We start from the raw sequence: 21,450 nt of genomic DNA on the forward strand, positions 1-21,450 counted from the left end.
AAATACATTATTCTGTACTCATATCTTTAAGAAAACATGCATGTATTCAGTTTTCACGTTAGATCTTTTTTCAGTATATGATCATGTGCCATTAATTAATTTATTTATTTATTATTTGAATTTATATCCCGCCCTTCTCCTTGCGGACTCAGGGCGGCTGACAATCAATTAAAAACACCACTAACAATCACAAGTTAAATACAGGTAGTCCTCAACTTACAACCACAGTTGAGCCCAAAATTTTGGTTAAGTGAGATATTTGATAAGTGAGTTTTGCCCATGTTACGACCTTTCTTGCCAGAGTTGTTAAGTGAATAACTGCACTTGACAAGTTAAGTTGTTGTTAAGTGAATCTGGCTTCTCCATTGTCTTTGCTTGTCAAAAGGTCGCAAAAGGTGATCACATGACCTGGAACACAGCAATGGTTATAAGTATGAACCAGTTGCCAAGTATCTGAAATTTTATCACATGATCATGGGGATGCTGCAAAGGTTGTAACTGTGAAAAACAGTCATAAGTCACTTTCATATCCAAACGAAACATACAACTGCAATAATTTGAGCAAAGTAATATAATAGCTTTTTGGTGATGAATATGATTATACAGAATATACATACATATATACATATGGTTGCAAATAACATAAAAGACAGACGAATGACTCCTGGGAATATCCATGGTACAAAATAAAAATGCGAGCACCAGGAGAATATAAGATAGTTAAAAGTTTAGTAAAAACCTTAAAAACTTTTAAAAGCATACAATCAAAGGGGCCAAGCTTTCGTCGGATCCTTCCGACATCCTCATACAGAGAGTTTATGCATACAGAGAGTTTAATTATTGATAAAGTACTTGTAATGTTTTATATCTAGCACATCTAATGATTTCTTTTTATATTTAAAATTGTAACATAGGAAGAAATGTTAATGTATACCTATTTAAAATACAAGCAATATTGTACATTATTCATGGGGGACCCGGTGGCAAAGCAGCTTAATGATGCTGGACCTGCCTGCCAGAAGTGGCCATTTGAGTCTGGCTCCATGAGACAGAGTGAGCTCCCACTGCTCAATCCTTAGCTCCTGCCCATCCAGAAGTTCAAAAGCATGCAATATTGCAAGTAGATAAATGGGTACCACTTAGGTGGGAAAAACCTAGCTGTGTTCATGTGTGCGGAGAGCAGAAGCTGGCGCTGGACCTGGCTGGATGTGAGGTATCGCAACATGAGGCAAGGCAAGACCAGTGGAGGAGCCTGGAAGAGCCAGCAACCCAAGTGCTGCTAGCTAATTGGTGTAAAGCTAGTTTGCTCCCTGCCGTGTACCAAGGGTAGGCATGCAAATACCAAACAGAATGAACTAGCAATCTAGGACTGTATTGTGTCAAGCAAGTGTAGATTTCCATGACGCTGTATGCCATATGCTAAATAAATAAATGTACATTATTCTTTCTGTGGGATGTGGTGGAAGGAAGAGATTTATACTCTATATAGCAATATAATGGAACAAAGGAAAATAGGAGGAGGAAGTTGTGTTGAATATGTTTGCTGCCTTGAGTTATTTGTAAAAATAATGAAGACGGGATACAAAATAAAATAAAATAAAATACAGAGGTCAGAAGAAGGATATTGCAGACACTCAACCAATATCATTAAAGGAATGTTGTGTGGCATGACCAGCTTGCACTCTGAGGAACAGCTAAGTACTTTGAAGATCATGGAAGCTGAAATCTAAGAACTGCTATTATATCCACTCTATTATATCCACTCTAGGAGGTGCCATCATCTAGAGCCTGAATTGGATGCCATTCCTTTTAGTTCTATAAACTCTGTTATTCCTAATTGTAACCAACACATCAGCTACTGAATCCTAAAATGTGGTTATTACTATGTGGAGAAGGAATGAGCTGACTGACAAGGGATAATTCATTTGGAAGTTCTAGCCTGCAAGGAGCAGCAACCTCTTGCTACTGTGAACCCCCAGTGAGTGACAACTATGTCTAGAAGGGATTAAGCTGCCTGAAGAAAACCTATGGCAAGTTTGTTGGAAACAACATTTAGACAATCTGTTTTGGGTCTTTTTTCCAGAAACCTTGAATAAATGGCTTCTTTTGGTGCCTTGATCCTTTTCTGGGTCTCAAAATCACCTAGTGAGTTTCTATGAGGGAAAGTAGTCTTGAACTTTAGATTTCCCTTACCACCCTATCTTGATTAGGTGAGTTTCCTACAAGCTGAGCTTGAGGGCTGTTAATTTTATGTTGATGGAACAATAATGCAAACAAGATTGCCATGGCCTTCATCCAGGAGGGCTTTTCCCAGTTAGTCTATAGCCCTGAAGTTTCCTGGTGATTGCCTACCATTTCTGACTCCATTCAGCTTTTCTGAAATCAACCAAAGTTACCTAGATGGGTAATACAAAAACACACATTAATCTGAATAATCAGACGGCAGACAAGAAAGATGACACCTATTTCATCATTAGATGTTTCTATGCACATGATGGAGCATAGAGTTCATGGATTCCTTTTTGCCAGAATTATTCACCAAATGTGCCCAACCTCGATCGCTATAATTCTTAATCCAGAAACCATCCTCTTTTCAAAACCACGAGGTTCTCAGTTATTCAAAGGAAATTAGACTGAACGTCTGAAGCGAAGATCAGCCAGGCAGGTCGCATGGGGAGGAAAATACGGTTCGGCATAGCCAAAATACGGTTTGTACAAGACCTCTTTCCTCTTCTGTACAGAGTGAGAAGCCAAGCGCTTCCAAAAGAGCTTGCTCTGCCCACCTCCGGAGGACCTTGCTGCCTTCGCGCTCTGTCACTTGGTTTGGCTCACCAAGTGATTCCAAAAGAGCGTGGCAATTTCCTTCCAGCAAACCTCGCCCAGCGCCGGTAGGATCTCGGCCGCCTCTCGCGCGCAAAACCCACCTGCTGCTCGCCGAGGAAAGAGGGAGGCCGCCTGCGAGCGCCTCCGGGTCCCCCTGCAGGAGCGACACGCCGTTTTCCCTGCTGCCTTTACTTCCCCCAGTCCAGCTCCTTTTGACCACCTCACCATCCCGCTGAGTGGGCTGAGGGACGCCTCGAAGTAAACGGGAGGGCTGACCTGACTGAACGGAAGAGGTCTGAGGGAGGAGTGGATTCCTCCACCGGTGACAGATGGTCCGCCTGCCTTCCAGCAGGAACGTTTTTGGTGGCATTGATACAGTCATCCCCACCATCGGAAGTGCAGAACTTTCTTGGGAAAACACAACTTTTTTTTTATTTCATGCGTCAGATTCATATGGCATTTTCGTAATAGCAATGAATATTATCCTCATTCATTTTACTGTCTTACTGTACTTGCTGAAAACTCCGTACAACTAATATTTAAAGGATCAAGAGCCACGTAGATAGCTAGTTGACTTAGGATACCATAGTTAGGAAAATTGCATTCAATTGGTTATCTTCAAAGGGACCCTAGAGTAATTGGGGTCAAATTGGGTAATTTTGAGGATTTTGAAATTTGTTAAAGGCTTGGAGTTAAATGTATGGGTTTTGCAAGTAAAGTCAGCTACAGATCACAGAAATGGGTCAGCATTCAGTTAAGAACAGGAAAAAGGATTCCTAGATTAAACTACTACACAATAGTATTGGAAAAATATTTTAAAAAAGTATGAATAACAGAATCATAAAGGAGTTTTGTTGGTTCTTCTTTAGGGAAATAGGGATTAAACAGACTTATTCAAAATGAAGATTCAAAATGGAAAAGCAGAAATATAAATCAAAGTAAATATATATTGTCATCTATTTTATAAATAATCCTAACAGATTTTAAAATAGGTTGATTACACCTTATTTATCTATTTGTTGTATAGCACCTTCATATAGAAAATTGTGTTTGTAGGGTAGGAAATTACATTTTATTGTGTTTATAAACTAGGTATTTTGCCTTCAAGCCTAAGTGAATTAGATAATTATTCAGCCATTTTTAATAATGAAATATTGTCCAAAGCTACTCAAATGTTACTAAGTTTGAAATGTTTGTTTTAGGACTGCTGCTTAAAATCTTCAAGTGCATTTTCCCATACTCTGTTTCCAATTAGACCACTTGTTTAAAGAAAGATAAACATTTTTCCTATTCACTCTCTGCTATTGTGGAACTAAAATACACCTCTGACATACATTTGCTTGTCATCTAGTGACAACCTCTCTAGAGCAAAAATGCACTATATTTGCAACTCTCAGCTTTGCATGAAGCTTTCATCAATACTACAAGGCAGTTTTACATGACCAGCAGAAAAGCCCCTTTTACAGGCTGAGTAAACATCTTTGTTTGGAACAGCATATTTCATTTTAATTAAATGGATACTCCCCTAAGTGAAAATATTTTCATTTCATAATCTGTTTCTAGTAGTTGATCACAAAATAAAGTGAGGTACCAAACTACATTTTAATACAGATGTACTGTAGTTTTTCTAATAAAATTTTATTTAGGAGGACCATTTTAAAGAGAAAAGCAGATGAAGGAAGGGAGTTACCTTTCCTGCACATATGTTTAATTTGCCTTCCATTTTCCTCTGAGGTATAAGTAAACAAATGCTTGGTATCCCTACTGATTTGGAAAATGAAAATGAGCAATGGGATTAAGCATTAATCACCTCTCTACCTTATCTCTTCCCTTTTCCCTTTATTATATAATTGGAGCACATCTGGGAACTTCATTATTCATACTTTCATGTAACTTGTAATCTTCCCCTAGAACTTAACAAATGATTTGTCAAGGTTCCGACAGATGAAACTCTTCAAAGAACTTTGAGGCATTGTTTACCTTAAAGAATCTTTATTCGAGCAGCATAGCATCGGCACATACATAAGCAAAGCCAAAATCTGGATTCCCCTCCCCTTAGCATATAGTATCAAACACAATTCCGTCCTCTAATTAACAGTCATAAATCATATTCTCCAATTTGAAATGCAGGCTTTCCCTCCTTTATTCCAACCCATTTCTTATCATCTCTTATTTCAAAATCCCTGAGTTCACACACTATTACAATATTGTTATGTCTAACTAACTCCCATCACATTTCTCCTCCTCCCCCAGTATCATCTAATTCTAAGAGTAAAGCGTAAGAAAGAAAAAGGCTGCATCTCCATATGTTGTCAAAGCAAGAACATCCAATGTGAGCAGCGTTGACATGATTTGTTAAAAGGCTGTATATTATTATTATTATTATTATTATTATTATTATTATTATTATTATTATTATTATTATTATTATTATTATTATTTATTAAATTTATATACCGCCCTATCTCCCTTACGGGACTCAGGGCGGTGAACAGGCGATACTAAAAACCACGATAAATATGCACAAGTTTCTGTTGTAAAATCAAATATAAAATTACTTTCTAAAGGGTTTTTTCTTGAATGTTCCTTTTACCTTTCCAATAAAAGTCTTAGTTATTAAAAGAGTTTCCAATGGCAACAATATACAATAACACTCAATTCCTTTTAAAAATATTTATTTATATACAGTATTTTATGTATTACAAATATTGTAACACATAATCAAGTGTTCAAAAGAGATATTGGAAATACCATGAACGATTGCACAAAATATACATCAGTCTATTATAGTTAACCTTCTACACAACATGTGCTTTCTAAAAAAACATGCAGCTTTTACATGCATGTTCCTCTTAAGGAGTGCATATAGCATTTCAAATTACACTTTAATCTAGGCAAAGTATAGAAACTATCATTTACTTTTGCATAAATTCTTGTAAATATAAAATAATGTCAAAATGCTTTATAAGAAATTACTACATGCAGTCATAGTAATAAAAAGTATGCTAGAAAAGGTTAGAACCAGAAAAATAAGAAATAGGTTATGGATTTCAAAATTTTAATAAAATATCACAAATATTACAATGCAGAATGGGATTCTTGAGGAACAGTTAGTGATGTCAGTGGAAGTGCTGATAAACTGCAAGGTTTTGATATAACCCCAGAACTAGGCACTGTTAGGTAGTTAATGTTGGCTAATTACATAAATGAGATCAGAAGGCGTATAGCACTTGGAAGAACTGCAATGTCTGGCATGAATAACATCTGGAAGAGTAAAGAGATCACCCTCACAACCAATGCAGATTAGTTAATGCAATAATTTTTCTGATTGCTATTTATGACTGCAAAACTTGGCAGATAGGAGAAGGGTGGACGCCTTTGAACTATGGTGCTGGAGGCAACTATTACACATACTATGGACTACAAAAATAACAAAGAAGTCTTAGACTGAACCTCACCCAAAATATCACTTGAAGTCAAGATCTCCGAACAGAGGTTGTCATACTTTGATCATGTCATGTAAGCTGACTCACTCGAAAAATCTGTCATGCTGGGAGTGATCAGCGGAAAAATGAGAAGGGGCCATCTTAGTATCTGTTGGCTCGACACCATAAAGAATGACTCTGGGATGACCATGGCACATCTAAATGAGGTGATGCAAGATAGAGAGATATAAAGAATGCTGATCCATAGAGTGGCTGAGGGTTGGACAAAATTGAATGGCTGATGATAGTGAATTACATAAATATTTCACATGTCTGAATAGAAGTACCATTACTGTAAAGTGAATTAAGTCTTCCATATGTGTCAAAAATTAATATGCCCCCTTTTTACATATCCATATTTAAATTGAGAAAATATAAATCTGATCATAGGAAAGAACAAAATCTTGGTTTGCATGCAATCATAACATTTTTAATTCCACTGGCATGAACAGTCCGTAGGTTCCTGCACGACATACAGAATTTCAGTGCCATTTCCAGAGCAGTAAAGTGGCACTGTTAGATTCTGAACTCCATTTTCACGGCAGCATTTGCAAAACCTTAAATGGCTATCAATGTTGACATTAAAAATTGTAGCAGAGGGGCATTTCCCATCACAAGAAGCCACATTTATCTGTTGGAGACAGGAAGGAGAAGGATGTCATTGATAGTTTCAAATTTTATCATTTAATTTATTGAAAGCTTCAGTCATTAATCTATTTTAAAAATTTGGAAATTCATCATCTTGCTGAATCTTTTTGTGTGTTCAGGTCTCCTGCAATAGGCCCATGGTCTATTCACTATCAGCCAGTTTACTTCCTCTGCCAATTTCCTTTTTATGATAGCTTTGCCATTTAATCCTGAAAACAAGGACATTTGTGCACTATTATGAAACACATGCAAATATTACTTTAATATATGTATCAGTGTGCTGCCTAAATGCATCCATGCCTGACATGGAAGGAAAGAAAGCAATATTAATAAATAACAGGACATCTCCAGTTCAAGACAGCAAGCTTAATATTCCTGCATACCCACATTCATGAACATGTTAGATGAGGTAATATGCTCAAACAAATACTTATTCTTGTACATGCATATCCCTCCTTATGGAAAATGGTGTCCCTCTTGGTTCTATTAGACCTCTTAATGGTATCCAGTATCATCTACCATTAAACCATTCAGGGGTATCCAGAAGGATTTGAAGTAGGGAAGATACTATTTAATGGTGATTATGCTCTTACTTGAGTAGGTGGTTCTAGTCTATGGTGCTTGGGGCAGACGAATTTGAACCCATGGAACCCCTAAGCAGAGTCCTCCAAAGCCCAGACTTCTTCCCTTACTATTTAACATTTAGATTAAAGCTATGGAAGATATCACCCACTGATCTGGGTGTAATGTTGATAACATGTTGATGACTCCTGGTTTCTGCATCACCATCCAAGAGATACTGAATAACAGAAAAGAATTGTAGTTGGAAGGGACCTTGGAGGTCTTCCAGTCCAACCCCCTGTTCAGGCAGGAAATCCTATACCATTTCAAACAAATGCTTGTCCACTCTCTTCTTAAAAACTTCCAGTGTTGGAATATTCACAACTTCTGGAAGCAAGTTGTTCCACTGATTAATTGTTCTAACTGTCAGGAAATTTCTCCTTAGTTCTAGGTTGTTTCTCTCTTTGATTAGTTTCCATTCATTGCTTCTTGTCCTGCCTTCAGGTGATTTGGAGAATAGCTTGACTCCCTCTTCTTTGTGGCAATCCCTGAGATATTGGAACACTGCTATCATGTCATCCATAGTCCTTATTTTCATTAAACTAGACATACCCAATTCTAGCAACCGTTCCTTATATGTTTTAGCCTCCAGTCCCCTGATCATCTTTGTTGGTCTTTTCTGCACTCTTTCTAGAGTCTCAACATCTTTTTTACATCATGGGGACCAAAACTGGAGACAGTATTTCAAGTGTGGTCTTATCAAAGCATTATAAAGTGGTATTAACACTTCACATGATCTTGATTCTGTCCCTTTGTTAATGCAGCCTACCACTGTGTTGGCTTTTTTGGCAGCTGCAGCACACTGCTGGCTCATATTTAAGTGATTGCCCATTAGGATTCCAAGATCCCTCTCACAGTTATTACTATTGAGCCACAGTTACTACTATTGAGCCAACCTCACACCCTGATCTCCAATAGGCTGAATTACTGTGACACACATAGTCCTGCCTTTGGAGATAACTTAGAGATTACACTGGTGTAAATACAACAACTTGATTATTGGCAGAACAAGTCCCCTCAATATTAATTCAACTCAATTCTTACTTGGGTTATCAGTAGGCTTTAGTATCCAAATTAAAGAACTTGTCATTGCCTAATTAGGAGAGGCAATTCTATTTTGCACTAGTCATCTGGTTTGAGATGTCTCCAAACGGATGAAGACAGCATTTAAATAATGTTAGGGTAAAAGCAATTAAACTGCAAATTCTTCGTATGAGTAGGAGGATATTACTAGGAAAAGAGGTTTTCCAGATGTCAAAATAGTAACAGGACTTGCATGTATGTTTACCACACTAATTACAAGCATGCTTTAGCAGTTGATATGCTCTAAGACTGAGAGAAAGTGACTAGAGACAATGGTAAACTAAATTTCATTTTTGATGTGTACCGTTGTGCCCACAGTAAAAAAATGACAATAAAGGTTATCTTATCTTATCTTATCTTATCTTATCTTATCTTATCTTATCTTATCTTGTCTTGTCTTGTCTTGTCTTGTCTTGTCTTGTCTTGTCTTGTCTTATCTAAACCACTTCTGAAAAACCTTGCCAACAAAACTGCAGGAACTTGTTCAGGCAGTCTCCAAGACTCAAACAGGATTGAATGGAAGAAAAAAAAAGTGCTCCGATATATGAAGTATTTCCCAAATTAGGCATTTATACTTACAGGACTTTGGCTTATGCAGTCTTCTTTTCTTACAGTAGTTCTAACAATTATTTTCTGGCAAATCCTTTCCTCTCTTTTACCTGATAAAGCATAAAATATGAAGATAATAATCAAGACATTTTAATTACATCTTTAGTTAGAGCTCTTTTGCTTTGTGTCATTATCTGAACATGTACTGAGGTGTCTAATCCTCCACCCATAATCAGTTTGTGAAGCTTTGTTTTGTTTGTAATAGGAGAATATCTCATAGCTGTTTATGCACATCCATTTATACTTCAAGTTATTTTCCTATTCCCTTCCTAAACACCTAGACATGAAGGCTGTACAGCAACTGGATTTAAAATAGGTTGAACAAGCATATTCAATAAGTGTTAAGAAGGTTATAGACAAATCAAAATGTGTATAAAAGTTAAGAGTATGGAGTGCTTAGTATTGGCAGTTCTATCACTATCTCATTTATCTGGTTCCCTTGGGCAGCTAATTTAGAATTTCTATCAGATCTCTGAATGAACTGGAGAATTTCCAAGAGATGCAGCAAAGATGCAGTCTTTTTGTGTGACACATCACACATGGTCATCAAAAAAGCCTACTCTTAAGTAATAGCATAGCCAATGAGAAAAAAGTATTTGCAGAAAATACTCTGCAATCTGAATTAGACTGCATCCAAAATTATAGCAAGCAGAATGCTTTCCAGTTTCATTGCACAGACAACATAACACAACATTAAAACTTGCCTATTATCCCTAATTTCCTATTTCTTCAATTCAATTTCAATTCAGCTGTAATATTATTACAAGTATAATTAATAGTCTCCTTCACTGTTATAATTCATCACTCAGGGTCCTTTTTGTAAAATAACCCCATCATACTGTAGAAAATTAAGAAGGGCATTCTGATTTCCAAGCTCCATTTCTAGAAGATAGATTGGCTTATTTGATGCAGCTTTTAGACTGTTCTGCTATTACTAATATCTTCTTTGGGTAGATTTCCCTGATGTATTATAATGTATGTATTCTATCAATATTGGTTAAGATTTGCTTCTAAATGTTATATTATTTTATGAATTGATTGTAAGCTACTTTGAACATTGGAGAACAATTCAATCAATAGAGGGAAAACAACAGCAGAAATTTAACATCCCCATAAAATGGGTATTGCGCACATCTACTAGAAATATATTTTTGCTCCTTTTCTGGCTATGTTTAATGCTTGTATTATATCCACAGAAATGTTTACAAAATCAGATTCATAAAGCTTATCTTTAGGTAGCACTAGTTTTACCATGGAATAATATATATACATATATTGTTATAATTATAGAGTCAATCAACACTTCTCTGGATCACTATCTACGTATATCAACATTTTTAAATAAAATAAAATAAAATACATTTATTAAAAATAGTAATACCTGGTTCACAATTAATACTATCAGTAGAGACTACAGGGCTAATGGCAAAGGGTAATACACCCCGTCCAGAACCTGGCAGAATTATTGGGAATATAAGTTTCTTGTAATACGCAAAAACATTTTTACATAAATAGCATTACATTAATTCTTACACTGCCAACTGCTAATGTTTTTTATGGAAGCTGTTCTTTTTTATAAAAAGAAATAAGTATTCTTATTTTTCTAAATTAATTATTTCCCTGTGTTTTAATATCCATGTGGATAATAAGATCATTATATTTACATGTAAAAAAAGAAACCTGGAACATGATTTGGCAAGGTAAGAATTAAATATATGAACTCACTCAGCATGCATATAATCATTCACCTTTTCAAATAAAGATTATTCATTACCATTAAAACCCAATTTTAAGCTGTACTTGTTGCTCACTTATACTCCTTAACTGTTAAAAGTACATGCTTTTAGTTTGTTCTAAAAAAAACTCTATTAGTATATAAAACAGCATTTAATGTTGTCTTTTTTAAAGCTAGTTCAGCAAACAGTTCTGAAGATAACAATTAAAGCCTAAATATTTGGTTAAGGTAAAAATTGTTTTAGAAAACAGTAAAGAAAAATTATTCTACCAATCAAGGGCTGGTTTTTACATGATTTACTTCATTTATATAAAATATTGATGGGGAGAGAGATAGTTATGGTCTTCATGAGATGTTATTAACCTTCAAATATCAATTTAGTGACATAATTACCAATATTTTCCTTGTCATTGTACTACTCACAATAGCAACTTTTTTTAGGTAAAGGAATTTCTAGATTTAAGACATGATGTGAAGAAAGAGATACTTTCAAATTATTGTGTGTGTGTGTGTGTGTGTGTGTGTGTGTGTAGCAGGTTCCAGAATATTCTGGAAAAATTGGAGAGACATACAGTGTTTGCAGATTTCTTCTTCTCCCTGACACTATACCACTGGGCAGTACCATTTAATGACAATACAGAGTGCAAGAGCACATTTAGCAAAATATGAAAGATGATAAAGGAATTATTTGTGGTAAGATGTTTCCTTGATGAGCTATCTTTTTCCACAAGTGTTCCATCAGAGCCAGTGTGGTACAGTGGTTAAAGTGTTAGATTGGCACCCAGGAAACCAGGTTCTTGTCGTTTCTCGTACACCGGGTAAATTTCTGTCCGATCTGTGTCACAGGGGTATTGTATGAAAATGGAGAGAGGAGGTGTTATACACACTGCCATCAACTTCTAAACAGAAGGCAGGAGAGCTAAGAAATAACTGTATTATTTTATGGGCATCTATTGTAAAGAAATACTAGAGAAAAATTCACTACTTGTAAAAGCAGTACTACGGTAGCAGAGAGTTTCTTTTTACTAAATCTGTCACGTGAAAGCTAAGCTCATCCTCTGTTGGGGATGATTCAATTTTAATTTACACTGACCATGGATTCAATGACTTAGATAGCCCCATAAGGCCTCTTTCAACATTAGAATTGAAAGTGTTTGCTAACAGACAGTGTTTGGATAGAATTAGAGGAAGGATCCAAAGATAAGAGCTCTTTTTTCCAGCAAGAGTTTATTTTGTTCTTTTCCTCCACACAATCCCTTAGAATGACTCCTGATCTTGACATTAAATCAATGTTTCTTCACCTTAGCAACTCTAAGATACGGTATATGGATGTTGGATAAGTTCTGTAGTATGTGGATATGAATGTATGGAAATCAGAGTCTCTTTGTACAGCCTTTTTGAATCCCAGAGACATACAAAGAGAGCTACATAATAGAGACTTCTCAGCATGTTTTAAAAAGTACTAGAGACAGGTATTCTAGAAGATACTAGATACACACACCACTGATTGACAAGATATCACCCTGATTTGTTGAGCTGCAACATGAAGGATTTCCCAAAGAATAAAAGTAAAAGATATAAAGGAGACTTGTTTGAGAAAAACATTTTTTGAAGTGCTAGCAGTTATCAAAATGCAGCTGTCTTTTTCTTTGTTTATGCTTCTTATTCAGGTGTATTTGATCCTGGTTTCTTTATTGAATTTTCAAGTAAGGCTAGGAGAAGGTAACTCTTTTGCTGGCAATATTGTATTATGAACAAAAAAAACTCATTATAGAACATGTTTCTTCCAATTCAAGTAGAAAATTCCAGCTTTAGCAGGAATCCAAAGAACCATCCTGGGTTGGATGGATTTTTACTATCTCTAATAAAATATCCAAATTCCACCATTGTGAAAAGTAATCATGCTTACATTTAAATTCTCATTTAAACTGAGGCTTTGAGAAGTAAGATTATCAGAAAATAATCCTTGATATATTTTTTGAATCAAATATTTATCACTATCCTTTTGAGTTTAATATTTATCACTATTTGAAAATTCATGACCTTTTAGAGCTGGCCAATATGTTTTACAGTACAATTACTGAAATTCCAGTATTCAAAAAAATAATACATTTTCACATTTAATGTTTTTATCTAATGTCTCAAAAGTACAATTATTCCTTTTTATATAAGTGTTTTATATAATTTTCTCATGTAATCTTCTTATGATTGTACTTAACGTATTTCCATAGAACATAGGTCAGTAACCACTATCATCTGGTGGGGGTTTTTTTTGCATTGACCAACCTAAATAAAATATTCATATTTTCCCATTTTCTTATAATCATATGTGGATTAACAAACTAAAGAAAAATCCTATTAATAAATTGGATAACTTTTGTTTTCTAAAGATGTTCAAAACAGTTTTTAGCTATATCTATATTATTTTGAGGAAACTGGTTATATACCAGAAAGAAAAGGTTAAAACAAAAATTTAAATTTTAATATCACCATGTTAGCAGCCATATAAAGCCAGGCTTGACAATTACTTTTGTTAAGGACTGGACACATATGACATGATTCAGAGACAGCATGCTATTTTGTTTTCATATGTCTCCTTAAATAGGTTAAGAATGCACAGAGCTGTCCAAACCCAAAGCCATACCAACATGGAACTAGCACACAATATAGCTGTCTTCACTTACAGGTCTTGCAGCAGCCATTGTGATAGGTCTGCACAGAGCCTCCATTCTAGGAAAATTAAAAAGGAATATTTCAAAAAAGACTGTGCTCAAAGAAACATTTTGAGGTATACTGATATACTAAAAATTAGTTATGCAGCCAAAAATCCTGGAGAAAAAGTGAAAAGTAGTGGCTGCCACTATACATAACAACCTACTTTGAAGCCTCTCAAATACAGGTAGTCTTCAATTTACAACAGTTCATTTAGTGGCCGTTCAAAGTTACAGCGGCACGGAAAAAAGTGACATGACCGTTTTTCACAGTTATAACTTTCCAGCATCCCCATGATAATGTGATCAAATTCAGATACTTGGCAACTGGTTCATATTTATGACCTTTGCTGTGTCCCAAGGTCATGTGATCACCTTTTGCGACCTTCTGACGAGCAAAGTCAATGGGGAAGCCAGATTCACTTAACAACCAGGTTACTAATTTATCAACTGCAGTGATTCACTTAACAACTGTGGCAAGAAAGGTCGTAAAATGGGGCAAAATTCACTTAAATTTCTCACTTAACAACAGAAATTTTGGGCTCAATTGTGATCGTAAGAGGACTGCCTGTATTGCCTCCATACATTTATTTAGAACTCATTAAAACTATGTAACATAGGATTGAGTTGATTCTTCTCCACTATACCTTTACTTTTGAAGAATTGGCAGCATTTTTCATTAAATCAAAACAATACAAAAACTGAATCAATTGATTACAAAATAATTTTGGATCAGTTTTTATATTAAAATTTCATTATTTTTTATTTGTGGATGAGATTTGCATTATAATTACATTCCAACTAAATGTTTAATTAATGCAACAGCATTATTTGCACTATACAAGGTGTGTGTCATGTACGTGTTTCACTTTGAGAGCGGGCAACTAAATTTCATTTTTGATGTGTGCCGTTGTGCCCACAGTAAAAAAAAATGACAATAAAGGTTATCTTATCTTATACAAATGACTGACCTAGCATAATCTGAAAGCAACTCAGCAAATGCAAGACTGAATTAAGGTAAAGTACATAGTATTCTGATTAATTGCAAGATATATACATTTGCTAGATGATAGTTTACAGAGTTGGTAGTTTAAATGAGTGCAAACTTCTAAACAACAATTTCATGGGCAAACCTAGTTTTCTCTAATAATCTGCATTCAGGAGTACTATTTAGCTACCATATCTAAGGTTGCAGTCATATTTCTCTTATGAATCTGATCAATTGCATTTGTTTTTAAGGACAGGGACTGCAACCCTTTTGCTGATTCAGAGTAAATTCCAATGAATTTTATGAGATCTACATCTTTATATATCTATAGCATAACATTGTGAGACACAAATTCAACAATATATTTTCTATAAATGTCAGACAATATGTAGGCGTTTGGAGAAATATATGTGAGAAATACTGTATATGTCAGAATCAAAGACTAGACAGTATATTGCTAAAATGATTATGAATAAGGGAAGGCAGAATCAAGTTTAATCCCTGAAACTCTCATATATATCCCTTTGGAGGTAATATGGGCTAATGGGAAAGAATACTAGATTTCAAAGTATTATCTGTATGCAGGTATAATTTGGAGGAAAAAATTAAGACAGTAAAAGCAGTTTTATATATATTTATAATATTAAACACACCTTGATATTAAGTTCCCAATAAATTAAACATGTGAATAAGGAATATTTTTATGTATAAAGTACAAACCTTTACACATTCAGTCTCATTAAAGGGTGGGCAAAACACACTGGAGCCAAGTACCACTGTCTCCGCACCAATCTTTGCACATTCATATTTAGTGCAGTTTGAGTCCCATGTGCTTCCTTCCTATTAAAAAAAGAGATGGAGTGGGGAAAAGGAAGGAAAGGGGAAACTAGCTATAATATAGCAAAAATAATGATTGAGTCATATGTTAAGACAACTTTCCAAACCTTAATGGCCTCAGGTATGACCATAGCTGGGTAGTACTGTAATTTTAGTTTAATGAATAATAAAATCTGTTGAACAGTCATTGTTTTCTGAGAACATCATAACAATGGCTTAATGCAGTAATAGGAGCCAGTTTGGTGTAGTGACTAAGGTATCAGTCTAGAAACCAGGAAACCTTGAGTTCAATCCTGCCTTAGGCTCAAAGCCAGCTGGGTGACTTTGGGCCGATCACTTTCTCTCCATCCTAGAAAGGAGGCAATGGCAAACCACTTCTAAAAATCCTTGCCAAGAAAACTGCAGGGACTTGCTAGCAAGTAACCAAGCATCAAGCAAGATTGAACAGAAGAAAAAAAGAAGTAATATGATAAACTATTTTTCACAGGAAGCATTTACAAGAAGGGCAACTTCAGCAGAAAACAACTGTTCTTTATTGCTTAACACCAGAAATAGAACTCACATGTAATTTAGTTTGCTGAGCTAAATAGAAAATCTGATTGAGTATGGTGTCCATACAAATGCAGGTAACTTTGGTTAAATGTCTGCTCACTTAAACAGAATTCATTTATTAATGTCAAGCTAACACCAATATTCCTGGTGTCATTATACAGTTAGCTTATTTAGTTAATCATATTCAGTGTTTAATATGATCTCCAATCAAGAAAAGTTTAAATCAAAAGTTATCATATGAAAAAATTGTAGAATTTAGTACTTGACTTAATTAGAATCCTTATTCATTATTGTTATCTGAACCACTTTTCAACCCACTTACTTCATAAATCTCAAGAGTTCCATTGTCAGTATAAAAAGGACATGAGACATTTATGCAGGAACCACAACAAGAATGTTGACCATCAGATGGGTTGTGTACTTGATGCTGTTAAAAAGAAAGAATGCCCATATGGATTGTATCAAAATAAGTATAAGGCAATTAAATGCTAAAACTATATTTAGCTGCTATATGCAGTATGTATCAGTATGTTGACAATATGATTTTCTTTGGCAACTATACCTATATCTTTGCTGTTGATGAGATATAAGCTTAGATTTGACAATGCCAATCAAGAGTTAGTTTTAATAGCATTTTTTTCTTTAAAGCAATATATGTAACCGTCTTATACTAAATAAAAAGCATTAATCTACATTGCTCAGCATTGTACATAGCAGGTGTACACAATCTAGTTTCATCTCGGTGCTTGAATATGTTGGGAATGTTATTCTTAAAAATGGAAGCAACAGAACAAGGGCAGAAATTACATGCAATTATAGCTATATTTTAAACAAATACAGTTAAGTACATTCAACATTATTTAATAAGACTCTCTTTCTATCCTATTAAATATAAAAAATTGTTTCCCTCTACAATATGCAGGTTTGCATCCAATTATTAGTGAAGAGATAACATAATGAGGATTACCAAGCTTTTTTTAAAGAAAAAAATTATATGTAATGTGAGAGAGTGATTTTTTTTAAAAAAATGAAAAAGTTGTGCTATAAAATTATAAAAAGGTATAGTTTGAATTAAACATTGCCTGACAAATTAACTTTATGTTCTTGGAGAGAAAATGGAAGTCAACTTTCAATTTCTATCTGCAAATTCCTTTCACTGTCCCAGGGCAAAGATAAGGCAGAATATTATGAAACAAGTTCCACAGCTTTGTAAGATGTTCCCTTGACTAGAGTAGGTCAGATATGTGTTCACACTAGGACTATGTTTTGCAAAATGCCTGTGAATATAGTAAGTTGAGTCTTGTGGAACCTATTTTATTTCAGTCTTCAGTGAAAAAGTAGGATATTTTTTTCTATGCATGCACAGTCCCAAAATACCACAAAAAGAGATATGGGGCCACTTTAAAAGTTCAGACAGTGAATCCAAAGTGTGCAGTTTTACCCACCACACAAAAGCCAAAATCATAATTATAAAAGAAGACTAGGAAAATATGGCCTATAGAAGGACCATGGATTGAGAAGCTCTGTGACTATAACATAAAAGAAATAAATTGCCTGTTTCTTCTCTGGAAAAATAACAGGATCACTGCATAGATAGGCACATAATTCGTACATTTCACCAGCATCTGTTTTAAAATATCTATTGGTTATAAATTAATTACAAATTTCTCCATTCTTGGGAAATAGATTTCACTTTAGTCACTGACTTTGGATGCAAAACTGGTTTTGATGTGGAGAGATTCCACTGGAATAAGGGAACCATTTAATCCAACTCCTTATTTTAAAATTCCCTAAATAATAATTACTTTTTTTCTGAACACAGTTTAAGATTGCTCATCATTTTAAATAGATTTTAAATGATGTTATATCAATTATGTCCAGAAATGACTTTGTCTGCATATTTTTACTTACTGCTTCACATTTTTGGGAACAATTAACTACTGCCAGATTCATCATGTGAAATCCTGTGTTAGGGTCCCTTTCTTGTGAACACTTTGCCGTATAACAAAGTTCTCCATCCAAATGTTGAATCAATGTCTGACCTGGGTTCAGAACAGTGACTTCTTGGAATATACAGACATTTCTTTTTTCTAGGGAGGGAGGGAGAGAGGGCAGGAGGGAGGGAGGGAGGGAGGGAGGAAGGAAGGAAACAGAATATGCAAAACAAGAGTACTATTTAGTATCAATTTTATTTTTTTCACACAATAAGAAACATTTGGTGGTCAACTATGATTTATTTGCAAATTTCAATGGCTGATGCTTAGAGCTTAGCATTAGTGTGACCTTGGCTACTATTATTGTATTATTTGCATTTTTTTCTTTTCATTGCATACTGCCCATATATTTTAGGATAAATGGGAAATTAATAATATTTAATATATAGCCTAGGTCTTAATGGAATATAAATAACATAATATATTTAGCAATCTATATATTATCATTCCCTTAATAAATTAAACACTACTAAAGAACAGGAAGCAGAATGCTAGTTCATGTGAATATTTCTGTTCTAACAGAATCTCTCCCTTTTTTATTTTAAACTAGAAAATTACTGAAAATTGTAAGCACATAAAGTGTATAAGGCTTGTCTTAAGAACTATGGTACTGAAAACTAAATATTAAAAAAAGTTATTGAAAAGAATGTTCATAGGCATTCATACATACCACAAATGTATTGTGGACATCCACATGTAGTAGAAGTATTAGCACTTATTTTCCAAACTTCATCCTATGAAATATTTCAATGATACATTTGTTCAATTGCACACATACATGTACTTTCATTTATAAGAAAGTGAATAACTATATGAAAATTAGCAAATGCATTTTAGCAGCAAAATATTGTTGCACATTTGAATGCACGTTTGGAGGAACCATTAGGCCATATGGTCATATTAAGAGCACTAGGTCCATCTCCCTATTATTGTTATAATTGTTAGTTTTTTTCTACAAAACCCAATGATATTCACCAGAAATGAGAAAGTCAAATGGGAGCTGCTGTTGCTTTTCAATCTTGTTACAGCTGCATATTCAGAGAAGGCAACTAAACATGTGTAACTGCAGGGAGTCCACAAAATGTAGTAAAAAAAAATGATGGCAATCATGAGTGTGTAATCAAATATCTGACTATTTTTATGTGTGTCACAAATCTGTAGCTATTTAAAAGGCCTATTGGTTGATTGATCAATACTGTGAATGTTTTTTGTAGGTGCTGGGTAGCCCCAAGACATTCTATTATATGCAGCGGAAAGACAGATTGTGTCTACATACTAAATATTGAGCAATATGGGTAGTAGAATGACTTAGTACAATAATTCTTTATAAATGTAACAAATAATGTTGCCATTTTAAGATAGCCTCAACATTTATTGTCTAATAATAGGTTTAGATTTGTCCAACAAGCACAATAGCTAACAACATAATTACAGCTTGTAAAAACTACAGCTAATATTTATCAAGTCATCTCTCCATTGTTTTTCATATTGGTATTAACATGACTAATAGCCAATCTGCTGTAATAGTTACGGTGTTGGACTAAAATGAAGAAATTGGCTTTAGTCTTGCCTTAGATACAAAGCCAATGAGGTAATTTTGGGTCAATTACTCTCAGCACTAGGAAGAAAACAAAGACAAGCCATTTCTGAAAATATTGACAAGAAAACTGCATGAATTTATCTAGTAATTGCCAAAAGTCAAAAGACTGAATTGAAAGCCTCCCCCCCCCAAAAAAAATAACTTGAATAACATAGGTACAAAGAAGTTTCTATCATAAATTGCTATGCTCCTGATATAAAAGGAGAATATAATAGACAAACATTGCATTACTATAAATGAATTAGTAAGAGTATTCTATAGAATAATATGCCATACACTATCATCTATCTATCTATCTATCTATCTATCTATCTATCTATCTATCTATCTATCTATCTATCTAATCTATTGTCTATGTATGTATTTGCCATTATCCAATCTGGCACTTATTTCGGTTGCTTTCTTTATAGACATTCTCATTTTAACACTGCTTTGACATGGGTTGGTTACAGAATGATTTCTTAAAGCTTATTTTACAAGTGTCAGTGTTTACCAAAATTCTGCTAAACATAATTCTATATTATTAGTTCTGATTTTATCAGAATTCATTGCACAGTATATCTCAGTTGTGTCAAGATATTTTTGTTTCATACACTGACACAATTTTATTTATTTTACATGATTAGCAAACTTATGATTGCTGTCATTGTAGAACAGGATAGCATAGAAACATTTAAAATGAAAGAAAAATAAGAATTTCAAAACTATTATAAAATTAAACATTTCTTACCAATTTACAGCTTGGTACAGTACTGTTCTCACAATCACATTCTGAAGAAAATAAGACAGAAGGATTCACTATGACCACATCCATGGGAATAAAAGTTGTATTTCATTAATTTATATAATTGGGGAAAAAGCAAATTATAGATACCACAATTCCAGTCTGGGCAACACTGTCCAGGTACTGTTTTTTTAATCAGTTTCATATCAGTAGAGCAATTCAGAAGAGGTGAAGGACATAGATTCTCTTCACATACTAGAGAAATAGAAATTATGTCTTTAAAAGATTATTGCCACAAAATATCACTAGAAAGAAAGAAACATATAAAACATTTCTCTTTTACATGATTATTTCTACTATTCTACTATTTCTGTAATATTATTATTTCTACCTGCCACCTTAAATTAATGGTTTAGAAATGAATAATTATTTTAGGTTCAAGTAATCAATAATAATTTTATGGTTTCAATAGTAGAACACATTTCATATCACAAACTATTTTAGATAAAGAGACAATCTTACTCATGATCTGATGGTGCTCTCAAATCTGTTAACTATAAAGTATAGAAAACAGTTGCTTGTAAAACAAAGCCCAAAGCATCACTCCAAGTGAATACATGTGAATACATAAGTCTTCATCAGTTTTTTGGTATCAGATATTTTCCATTGAATGGCTAAAGTAGACACCAGGTAAAATCTAGATATCAGCAATAAATTTAAAAAATCTAAAGTGAAACTGTACCTATGTACAGCTGAATGTTGTTTTTGTTCTTTCTGCCACTGGTAACCCTTGAGATAAAGAACCGGTACATGCTTAGATTTTGAATAGCTGTACATAGCTAAATACATTTTTGCCTGATTATTTTCCTGAATTTTTAGAATAGCAGTAAGATAATAATTGACTCTACCTCTATGGAAGCTGCATTATAACAATACTGTGTTTATTACAAGCATAAGTATAATTTTATGACTGAATACAAAGAAAAATCTCAATAAAACAAGTAGTAATCATTCCAAGATATGTAATCCAAAACAAAACT

The 21,450-nt window shown here is 34.2% G+C and overlaps 1 protein-coding gene across 1 annotated transcript in view; it reads right to left on the reverse strand.

The window, feature by feature from the left end:
* Positions 1–6,738: 6,738 nt before the first annotated feature.
* Positions 6,739–21,450, reverse strand: part of OTOGL (otogelin like) — an 87,202-nt gene continuing 72,490 nt past the window's right edge. The window contains exons 47-55 of the mRNA XM_015812035.1: positions 20,561–20,665; positions 20,417–20,457; positions 18,757–18,820; positions 18,004–18,182; positions 16,415–16,519; positions 15,424–15,543; positions 13,689–13,734; positions 9,240–9,319; positions 6,739–6,939 (exon numbers count right to left, since the gene is read on the reverse strand). Coding sequence (XP_015667521.1) covers positions 6,739–6,939; positions 9,240–9,319; positions 13,689–13,734; positions 15,424–15,543; positions 16,415–16,519; positions 18,004–18,182; positions 18,757–18,820; positions 20,417–20,457; positions 20,561–20,665 — 941 coding nt within the window. The remainder of the gene's footprint in view (positions 6,940–9,239; positions 9,320–13,688; positions 13,735–15,423; positions 15,544–16,414; positions 16,520–18,003; positions 18,183–18,756; positions 18,821–20,416; positions 20,458–20,560; positions 20,666–21,450) is intronic.

The sequence above is a fragment of the Protobothrops mucrosquamatus genome, unplaced genomic scaffold (genome assembly GCF_001527695.2).
Source record: "Protobothrops mucrosquamatus isolate PMUCROS unplaced genomic scaffold, P.Mucros_1.0 scaffold63, whole genome shotgun sequence".
In the NCBI taxonomy this organism is placed as follows: Eukaryota; Metazoa; Chordata; class Lepidosauria; order Squamata; family Viperidae; genus Protobothrops; species Protobothrops mucrosquamatus.